This window comes from Nicotiana attenuata, unplaced genomic scaffold (assembly GCF_001879085.1).
Source record: "Nicotiana attenuata strain UT unplaced genomic scaffold, NIATTr2, whole genome shotgun sequence".
Taxonomy (NCBI): Eukaryota; Viridiplantae; Streptophyta; class Magnoliopsida; order Solanales; family Solanaceae; genus Nicotiana; species Nicotiana attenuata.
The window spans coordinates 122003-132977 of record NW_017671137.1 but is presented as its reverse complement, the minus strand read 5'-3'; the positions used below and the strand labels follow the sequence as shown (position 1 = coordinate 132977).

At 38.5% G+C, this 10975-nt stretch overlaps 1 protein-coding gene across 1 annotated transcript; it reads right to left on the bottom strand.

Moving 5' to 3' along the window:
* Positions 1-5562: 5562 nt before the first annotated feature.
* LOC109206172 (thioredoxin reductase 2) lies at positions 5563-10756 on the bottom strand. The gene is made up of 2 exons (XM_019368964.1): positions 9623-10756; positions 5563-5909 (listed from the first exon to the last, which is right to left on the bottom strand). Exons 1-2 carry the CDS (start codon positions 10542-10544, stop codon positions 5839-5841), a joined length of 993 nt encoding a protein of 330 aa, XP_019224509.1. The 5' UTR covers positions 10545-10756; the 3' UTR covers positions 5563-5838.
* Positions 10757-10975: the final 219 nt, after the last annotated feature.

Sequence of the window (10975 nt, the reverse complement as noted above, 5' to 3'; positions counted from 1 at the left end):
AATCCAGGCCCTCGGCCTCATATCGGTACCATTATAACACTGCTATGGCGCGCAGCCCGATCCCATAGTATCCTCACAACACAGGCCCTCAGCCTCACTCAGTCAGATAAAATCATCACAAGCCCCTCGGGCATTAGTAAAACAGTAGTTCTCAGCCCAAATCATCATTTAGAAATATCGTTTAAATCTCACAATTGAGTAAAAATGGCTGAGTTGTAAAACAGTGGAAAAACAGTATGACTGAGTTCAAGTAATAAGTCAAAACAGTGAGGAAACAGTGATAATAATCCCCGAAGGGTTCAAATAGTTGGCACGAAGCCCAAATATGGCAATCAACCCAAATCATAATGATAACAAGTAAGTTTCAGTCAAATACACGGTAAATTCATCAATCGGGACGGACCAAGTCACAATCCCCAACGGTGCTCTACCCCACGCTCGCTATCCGGCATGCAAGTCACCTCAATATAGCACTACGATGTGCAATCCGGGGTTTCAAACCCTCAGAATATCATTTACAATCATTACTCACCTCGAACCGGCGAAATCTCTAGCTCGCAACGCCCTTGCCCCTCAAATCGGCCTCCACGCGCGTCGAATCTATCCAAAAACAGAACGAATACATCACAATATGCTAAGGGAACAAAGCCCAAGCGGAAACAATCAATAACGGGCACAAATCCCGAAATTACCAAAACCCGGCCCCGGGCCCACTTCTCGAAACTCAGAAATTTTTACATCAACAGGTTCCTTATCACTCCACGAGTTCATACATATCAAAAACACAAGAATCGGAGTCCAATTGACTCCTCAATTCCTCAATTAAGCCCTCTTAAACTCAAGCCCTAAACCTCCATTTTTTAGTCCTTAAATTCCTTAAATTTCAGTCCCAATCCATGAAATATTACCATAGAAGTGTGTTTTAGGTCCAAAACCCTTACCTTATCGAAGTTCTCTTGAAATCTCCCATCAAAATCGACCGAAAGCTCTCAATCCGAAGTTAAAATGGTGAAACCCTTCAAAAATCGCGAAGAAAGGATTTATATACAGTCTGCCCAGGGGTTTTTGCATCTGCGACCCCTCCACCGCTTCTGCGGTACCACATTTGCGGTCACAAGTCCGCTTCTGCGGATCTCACTTAAAATCCAAAAGTCGCTTCTGCGACAGCCCTTCCGCATCTACGACTTCGCAGATGTGGCCTCCTCGACCGCTTCTGTGGAAACTGCCCATCCAACTAACTCTCACATATGCGGTCTCCTCCCTCGCACGTGCGGAATCACACCTGTGGTTCCCAAGCCGCAAGTGCGAAAACACCAGAAGCAGCAGATTTTTGTGAAATTTCATAAGTCCAAATTCTTCCCGTTAGCCATCCGAAATCATCCCGAGGCCCCCGGGACCTCAACCAAAAGTACCAACACATTCTAAAACCTTATTCAAACTTGTTCCAACCATCAAAACACCCCAAACAACACCAAATCCATCAATTCACATCGAATTCAAGCCTAAGCTTTCCAAAAACTTCCGAAACACGCTTTTGATCAAAAACCCAACCAAACCACATCCGAATGATCTGAAATTTTGCACACACATCCCAAAGGACATAACGAAGCTACAACAACTCTCGGAATTCCATTCCGACCCTCGGATCAAAATCTCACCTACCAACCGGAAATCGCCAAAATAATAACTTCGCCAATTCAAGTCCAATTCTACATCGGACCTCCAAAACCAGTTCCGATCACGCTCCTAAGTCATAAATCACCTCCCGAAGCTAACCGGCCCATCAGAATTCACATCCGAGTCCTCTAACACATAAGTCAACATCCGGTTGACTTTTTCCAACATAAACCTTCTTAAAAGAGACTAAGTGTCTCAAACCTTATCAAAATCATTCCGGATTCAATTCGACTAACCTGATACCTCAACACACAGATGAACAAAGCAAACAAAAGCAGAAATGGGGGTAAACGGACCGGTAACTCATGAGACGATCGGTCGGGTCGTCACAAAAACGTAAGCATTTTGTGTGATTTGCTCCGCCATTTGAGTTCGCCGAAATTCTGTGATTTGAAGTGCCGCTATCACAGAATAGTTATTCCGTTATATCCTGGGAGGAATTAATCCGCAACCTTGAGCATTGTGAGGGGATTAAATTCCTTAAGGAAACACAAGAAACTTGTGGGCTCGAAATTTTTTCATCTTTCGTATTTTAAACTAACGTTTCTAGTTTTCTGGTTTTTGAATACAGAGTTTTAACAAGAAATATTATAACTCATAATATTTAAATTTAAAATATTTAGAAGGCAATAGAAGAAATTACGATCAAAGAACAACTCTTTGTTTCTCAAAATTCAAACACCACCGTCACATAAATTGCGCTGGAGGGAATATGATTTCTACACAGATAAATGCAAGGGAAATATTGAAGTCAAATGTGTACAAATCTTTGATCCTTAAATTCATCCTTTGAATGAGATAATAATCTGCTAAAGTATGCCCATAATTGGTCCTAGTATTGCAGAATAGCCAACTAACCAAGTATACAAAAAGCTATCACTTGATTTAGTAATCTCCAAGGTTGGAATGCAATTCCTAGCAATGCTGTTAGAAGTGCAACTCTTCTGAAAGTGAATTTTGAAGGGCTAAGATTGACTAAGGTCTTAGCCGGCAGTGGCGGATCCAATATTTTTATCAAGGGATGTAAAAATATAAATAATCAGATATATCAAAAAGTCAAGGGGAGTCAACGTAAAGTAAATATACATAAAATTAAAAAAAATTATCTAACAAAATAGTGTAATTTTTCGGCGAAGGAGTGTCACTTGCTTTAATGTGGCTCCGCCACTGTTAGCTGGCGCGACGACATTGGCTGCAATCTTAGTACTAATTGTGGCTAGGCTAGTTCCAATAATTGCAACGATTATTGTCAAGAATCCACCAATTTCACCAAGAAGTGTAATGGGGTTGGAAATAACATGGCCAAATATTACTGTCGTTGAAGATGTAACTGCTAGACCAACAAAAGTAAACAATCCCATAAATATTGGATACCCTACTTGACCTATAATTTGATCATTTTGGCTTTTGGCATACCTAGTATATATATAACTACTATTTAAAAAAGTTTAAGGCCTCTTATTAAAATTTTAGCTTTAGGTCACTAATTATATCGATTTTAGCTTTAGGTCACTAATTATATCGAGCCGCCTTTTATATTATCGAACCGTCAAAAAGTAACCAATGGCAAGAGTTTTATTCCTCTCTACAGGAAATATATCATAAGTTTACCTTTTCGTGATCCAATGCCCATATGCACGAGTTGTCAAAATCATCACAGCAGATATATGACTGGTAACTAGGGACAATAAATTAGAAGGAAAGTAGTGCCACCCTTATAGTTTCTTACCAAGTGCAATTCACCATACTTTTCCTCTGAATGTGACCTTTGATGTTATTAGATCACCTATATTTTGCTCCATTTATAACTACAATCAATAGGTGTGTCAAACGACCACGGCGGGTCAAGTCAGGCATGGACGGACGAAAACGGATAAAATATTTGATTCGACTTCTATTTAATACGGAAAAAAATAAGTTAACCGGCAGATAATATTATCCATGGCTTCTTGAATATGATCACTTTTACAAGAATTTCAAGTTTCTCAAATTTGAGGAACCTCCAATTTGAATCATTGCAAATATAAAAGTTAAAATCATTGGTTATCCATTAGTTATCCATTTTTTTAAGTGCATAATATGGATCTTATTTATATTTGATCCATTTTTAAATAATTTATTATCCAATCCATTTTTTAATATGGATGAATAATTATTATTTTTATCCGTTTTGCCACCACTATGCACCAATGATTGGTAGGTAGGATGAAGACTCAACTACCTTAATTAGTTCATATTAAGATCGTTATCTGGCATAAAATATGCACTAGCCTAGTCTTTCATCAAGTCTTTGATAAAGTATTACTACTATATATTTTCATCAATCAAAGGGATAACTATAATATAAATCTACCCTGAAAAAGAGGACCAAGAATGTGGTGTCTGTGGACATCATAGTGATCATAACTACTTACAAGTACGTACAATATTATAGTGCCTATTTGCTTTGTTAGTAATAAGGTACCATTGAACTAGAATTACAATAACCATGGCTTGAATAGATCTGGCAATTTTTATAAGTTAAATACAACATAATTAGTGGCGGAAACAAGGAGATTCAAAAAAAGGCAAAAATATCACACTTAGAACTCAAAGTGACTTAAAGCCATTTCTGAAGCACCTTTGTCACTACAACTAAGAGTTTTCCTTTTTAAAGGAGATTCAACGATGGATACAATATAACAGTCATTCGCTATAAAAATCAAATTTTTTGTCGAACCAATTTTTATGTTTTCTTATAATATATGTACTCTATAACAACATTTCACTATAGCAACCAAAAAATATCGGAACTAAATAAGACAGTTATAGAGAGGTTCGGCTGTACATAATAATTTGTTTTTACCTTATTTGCACAGTATAATTTTTTAACGAAGGAACCCCTTGAAATCAGATAATCCCACTCCTGAAGCGCGAAGAGTTGAGTTTTTTCCTGGATGCAAAGGGAAGACATGCACGAAACATTCGACAAGTGAAGTTTGCTCTCTCTATTGTCAAAACCATGTTACTTGGCAGAGGGGATTTAGTATGGATTCAGTATGACTTAATACAGTTATTTTTGAGACGATGTATTTATATATTCTAAATTTCAACAAATATTAAATTCTAATACTCATAATTTATATAGTGTAAATGTTCAGCAGTATATAAGTAACTGATAAGAATCTAAAGGTTGAACCTGTCGAGTATAAATCCTGGATCGATCTTTCTATCGTGGGAAGAACGCTGGGCTGAGCTAAGAAGGTTTTCAGCTATGGTGCCCATTATCATTTGATTTGGTGGCAACCGACAAAATAAGAATGGCAATGGGGCAGGGCAAGTGGGGGGCAGCCAGGCAGGTTCTGTTTTAACCACAAAATTTAAACCCGCCCCGCCCTAGATAGCTTTTTAACCAACATCCACCCGCCTCACCCCGCGTGAATTTTTAAAAAAAATATTCAACCCACGCCACACCACAAAATCTTAAACCCACTCCGCCTACGCTCGAACCCGCCCCACACCTGCATCCCACGCAAGCACGCTTGTTATTCAAATGAGAAAGAAATGATCTGCGCACACTTTATAAAAACAGAATTCTTTTGTTTGCAAGTTGCAATTAAAACAGTGAGGCAAGAAAGACCATGCCTGTACTACTAACTAAAACATATGTTGTTCCAACCCAAAGTTATGGCATTTACATCACATTCAGCCAGGTCTAAACATGCCCAAGAACCCCAGGGTCGTAGGATCGAATCATCAAAGGAGCAATAGCTCCAACAAGGAGAGGATTAAAGGGGAATCAAAAGGGAGGGGAACTAAAATTTAAAAAAAAAAAAACAAGAAATATACTTAAATCATTTTCACGACGTCACAGCATAACTCTTTAGCTGTTTTGGGTAGTTACTGTAAATAAAGAGGCTTACTTTTTGTGGAAAGTTGGGTCTTGAGTGCAAAATAACATCTGCAAAAGTACGAAAGCTTTTGCCACAATATAGAATGACAACAAATCTGATGCTAGCCATTGCATCCATCCAACTGCTAGGATAATCGTTACAAGAAAGTTCCTTCACATCCATAAAAATCATGATGACAATAATTTCTTTGAACAGATATGTGGAATCTAGACTGATTTCCGTTCTTTGCAACATAAATTCAGTTCTAAATTAAAAGAACCAATGCTTATCAATCACTCTTTCCTTCTTGGGCACCAATTTCTTGCAAGTAATGCTCTGCATCCAAGGCTGCCATGCATCCTACAGAATATGAAATTCAAAGAAGAAACATCTTAGAGTCCCAATTGTGACGTAAGGCTATCAGTTATCCTGAGAGAAAAGTGAAGTTTAAAGTTCAAATGTTTCCACATTGAAGACTAAAACGAGCAAACATCAACTGAAATACTCTTATATCCTGTAACCAATCAGTACTCACACACACAAAAGTTCTGTTAGAATTGCAAAAGACTGTCTACAGACCTTATGTGATCTCACCAGCACTGACATTGTCATAACAACAATAGCAACAACTATGCCTTAGACCCAAACAACTTGGGGTCGTCTATATGAAACCTTACTGACCACGTTAGACCATTCAAACTCATCTCATGTCAATGTTTATGCAAATACAGATAAGTTGTATTAGAAGTTTTGTGTATTTGCTAAACATACAAGTCTCCGAAAGTCTAAACGACTCCTAGAAAAAAAGACCTATAGTAAAACTGCTAACGCCTAAAACATGTTGTAAACTAATCTATATCTCCTATATAGATTTTTTTCTTCCATTATGCCCTATCTTTTCCTACGTCTTCATGGACCTCCAAAATTGTCGGTCCTTTGAGACTTCTTCCTTCATTCACCATGGTTTCACATCTGCTGACATTGTCACAAACTGAATAAACTGACAACAAATCTCACACTCACTCTGACAGTACGACAATGGACAAGTAGGAAAAAAGAGGAAGGCCACAAAAAGGTACCAGAGGCTAATTTAGGATTTTGACTTGATAGGTTCAATCTTTGAAGTATCCATGCTAGTTTACAAAATAATTGACAACCAATTTTCTATTAAATTATTTTCATCTCTCGAGCATATCAAGCATTAGGAATTGAAACAATCTCCCAAAAAAAAAATATTCTTGTAGTCAATGTACTGCACTATTCCCTTGCGTGAAAAACCTTTCACCTGTCTCAGGAATTTGCTTTCAAATCAGTCATCTGTACGAGATACCATCATAATGCACTATAGAGGTAAAAATCTTTTTCGATGAATCCAGGCCAACAAATTTACTGTTAATTATCGATTACTTTGGCATTTCTGTTGAGCTGGAAGTGATTTTTCACTAGTAAGTAATAATTGTGAACAAATCACCGAGTAATGAAGACACCTAAGTCCAGCAAAACCTTGGGTGACATTTAAACCATAATCAAGTGACCTCCTCTCCTAAACCTAAAGAACACTTCACTCAGAAATTCACTAACTCATATATCAACTGCGTTGTTTTATACTCTGATTGCTTTTGATGAGAAAAGCTCTAATAGGGAAAAGAAATCTACCTTATGACCATGTTAGAATTTCTGTTACAATGTCCTTTCCACAACAGTTTTAAAAGAACATACTCAACCTCAAATATTTTTTGATAATCATGGTGTCTGGTCCAGCTTGTGTGTACTTCAACTAATTCTACCAGGTACCAGCACAGGTACTGAGTAACTCTATCCATCAATACTTAGACATATGCGAAGAAATCACCTAGTATTTTTTTTTCCTCCGTTGAGATTTAAACCTGAGACTTCATGGTTCTCATCCCACTTTATTGACTAGTAAGACACACCCTTGGGTAACATGTTACAATTTTATTTACAATGCCTAAACAGAAATGCTGGTTATGGAGTGGCATGGTGCCTCAATCCCCTCTGAATCAATTTCCATATGAGTTCATTATGTACTGCTCGTATCTCTTATATGACATTTTCCTTCTCTTTCTCTTAAATGGCATTGAGGAGTTCCATCTACTAAATCAACCAGAGCCAAACTGCTAACGTTAGATCATTTTTTCCGCAGGCGGAGCTAAGGTATTATATACATGTTTGAATGAACCCAGTAACTTTTGCTTAGACCTTGTAATTGTATTAGAGAATTTATCACATGCGTATAAATATTTAATTGCAAACCCAATAACTAAAACGAGCTATGAGTTTGATGGCAAATTCAGAACTCATAAACCTCAAATCCTGGCTCCGCTTTTAATTTTTTCCTACAATCAGTCGTCACGTGATATTGTTAAATCCTAAGCATTTGATTAACAATAGCGAATCACCAAACTGGAGTAAGTATAATAAACCAAACCCAGTTTTTTGAGAATGTATAACAAACAAAAAAATCCTAATTTAATTTCAAAATCGGGGACTGGATTACTTTAATAACTATTTACGACCATGTACGTGCAAAGTATTCCAAGGTTTAATCCTATCAGTTTCCTAATCCATTCATACAAAGAAGAGTTAATTAGACTTACTGAAGAATGTTGAGTGAAAATGTTGCCAAAGTGCATACAAATTTGTTGCCAGTATTGAGCTAAAGATAGAAAAGATTGGTAACAAAGCTGGTACCACACAATCAGAATGCATTTATACATGGAGACAGATCATTGATGCATCCCTTGTTGCAAATGAATGCCTGAATACAAGGTTGAGACAGAAAAAACCTGAGGTAATGTACAAATTGGATCTAGAAGGCGTATTTCCATGTCAACTGATCGTTTACTGGGAATGATGGAAAGAAAGGCCTTTGCGGAATGGTAGATAAAATGGGCACTAATCGCTGAGAAGTTGGAAGCCTTAAAGGAGCTAACTTCACAGAATGATAGGTTGATTTGGAAGGCAGAGACGGATGGATGTTGCACTGTAAAGTCTTGTTTCAGACTACAGAATAGCAATGCAAGGTGTAATCAATGGCCATGGAAAATATTATGGAAATGCAAAGCACCCCTGAAGGTAATGTATTTGACTTGGATTGCATCAGACAAGGCATGTCTAACTCAAGCTAACTTACAGAGAGGGGGGATAAGCATGTGCACCAAATTCTTTTTGTGCAATGAGGCATAGTAAGACTCATACCACCTTACTGTTGCACTATTCAATGTCCTGGCATATCTGGGGACTTTTCACAATTTATTTTGGCATAAAACGGATGACGCTCAAAAAGCTGAAAGATGTAACCAATAGTAGGAGAAGTCAGAAGTTAAAGAAGCATCTCAAGACTACATCGAAGACCATTCCAGATGCATAATATGGACCATATGAAAATAACAAAACTTTGGATGTTTTGACGGCAAAAGAGAGGCATTTCACTGTGTAAATATAGGAGCTTACAGTTATATTCTTTCTCGTGTAAGATAAAAAATGTAGTTCATTTTGACACTCTTTTGGACAATATTGACTCCTTGCAATAGAAAGGAGCTACAGTAATATGCTATGTACAGTTCCAGCACCGTCATAGCGCTGCTGTTAATAAAATTTAAAAAGACTACTGAAGAATGTCTCTGGAAATTGCTAGGCCAATACCAACATAAGAATGGTCTCTATATATTCACTTTCCAACATGTAATGCTTCACCAAACGTGCACATCAAAACTGTAAACTACTTAGTAAATTAAATAACGAGTCAACGAGGTATAGAATACTTAACTTAAATTAGTAATCCCTTATTTTAGAGAATCAGAATTTTGTTTTACAATACAAACTATTGACTGTTGGATCGAAATAAGCTCTAAGTTAGCAGAACAATAAACGATTCATATAGCCCGACTCAAAATAGTTTGGTGTGAGGCATAGTTTTTCTTGTTGAAAAAAGGGGTGAATCAGCACTGTATAATTCCAAATCTATGATACTACTCAAACACAACAAATAGAGAAGGCTAGAAGCAGTAGCCATGCTCAACAAAGCAAACTAACAAAGACCAAAAAAGTACCTGAACCAGCAGCAGTAATAGCTTGCCTATACTTCTTATCTTGAACATCACCAGCAGCAAAAACACCCTTAACACTAGTCTTTGTCGTCCCGGGCTCAGTCACAACATACCCATCAGAATCCAACTCCAATTGCCCATCCAAAAATCTAGTAGCAGGTTCATGTCCAATAGCAAAAAACAAACCCGAAACTTTCAAGTCTGAAACCTCTCCGTTAACCACATTTTTCACCTTCAATCCTCCCAAAACCTTTTCTCCATAAGCCTCCACCACCGCGGAGTTCCAAATCACTTCAATCTTAGGATTAGACAATGCTCTATTTCGCATTATTTTGGAAGCCCTAAATTCATCCCTCCTATGAATTATATACACTTTTGAACCGTATTTCGTTAAAAATGTAGCTTCTTCCATTGCAGAATCTCCGCCACCGATTACAGCTAACGGCTTATTACGGAAGATCGGAGCTGCGCCGTCACACACGGCGCAAGCCGAGATCCCGCGGTTCCAGAAGCCGTTTACGCCTTCACCAGACCCGGTGAATACGAGCCGCTTAGCAACGGCACCGGTAGCTATAATAACGGCGTCTGCTAGTACGGTCCTTTCATCGGAGATGATTTTGAAAGGACTTGAAGAGAAATCGACTTTAGTTACTGTTTCGGTGAAGATTTGTGTACCGAATCGAACGGATTGGGCGCGACACCGGTCCATGAGTTCACCGCCGGCGAGTCCGTCTGGGAAACCGGGGAAGTTCTCGACCTCGGAGGTGGTCGTGAGCTGGCCACCTGGCGCGATGTCATTGGCCATCCATCCTTCGAAAAGGATCGGTTTCAGCTCGGCCCGTGCGGCATAAATGGCAGCGGTATGAGCCGCCGGTCCACTGCCGATGATGCAGACGTTGGTTTTCTGGGTTTGAATGTCCGCCATGGAGGGTATATTAGCGGCGGCGGACGGTGGTCAGTGGCGGCGCCGGAGAGTTTATAAGGCTGCGGTATTTGTCGTGTGGATTTTTAGGACAATGGACCAATAGTTGCGGGTGTTGACTTTGCTCTGAATGGTATAATGGGCCGAATTTGGCGGGTTTAGCTTTTCACATTTTCATTCCTTATTTCTTGGGCGGGCTTGGCGCCAAATTCAAACAGCTGTTAAAACGAAGAGAAGAAAGAAGCTAAAATTTTAAATTTTAATTTTGAGTTGAGAAAATAGACAATGACAAATATAAAAAGGGGTTAGGTTATGCAATAATTGTAAGGTGGGATAGTAGGTTATTTTTTATTATTATGCAGGACACCAACTAGAAGCGGACCTATGCAATATTTAGAGGAGTCACCGGCACCCGTAAAGTTCGGCAAAACTTT

Excerpts from the sequence above, each read along its gene's own strand:
- LOC109206172 (XM_019368964.1), bottom strand. The coding sequence starts at position 10,544 with ATGGCGGACATTCAAACCCAGAAAACCAACGTCTGCATCATCGGCAGT. Across the intron at positions 5,910-9,622 it reads TATTACTGCTGCTGGTTCAG|GATGCATGGCAGCCTTGGAT; the intron begins GTACTTTTTTGG and ends CATATTCTGTAG.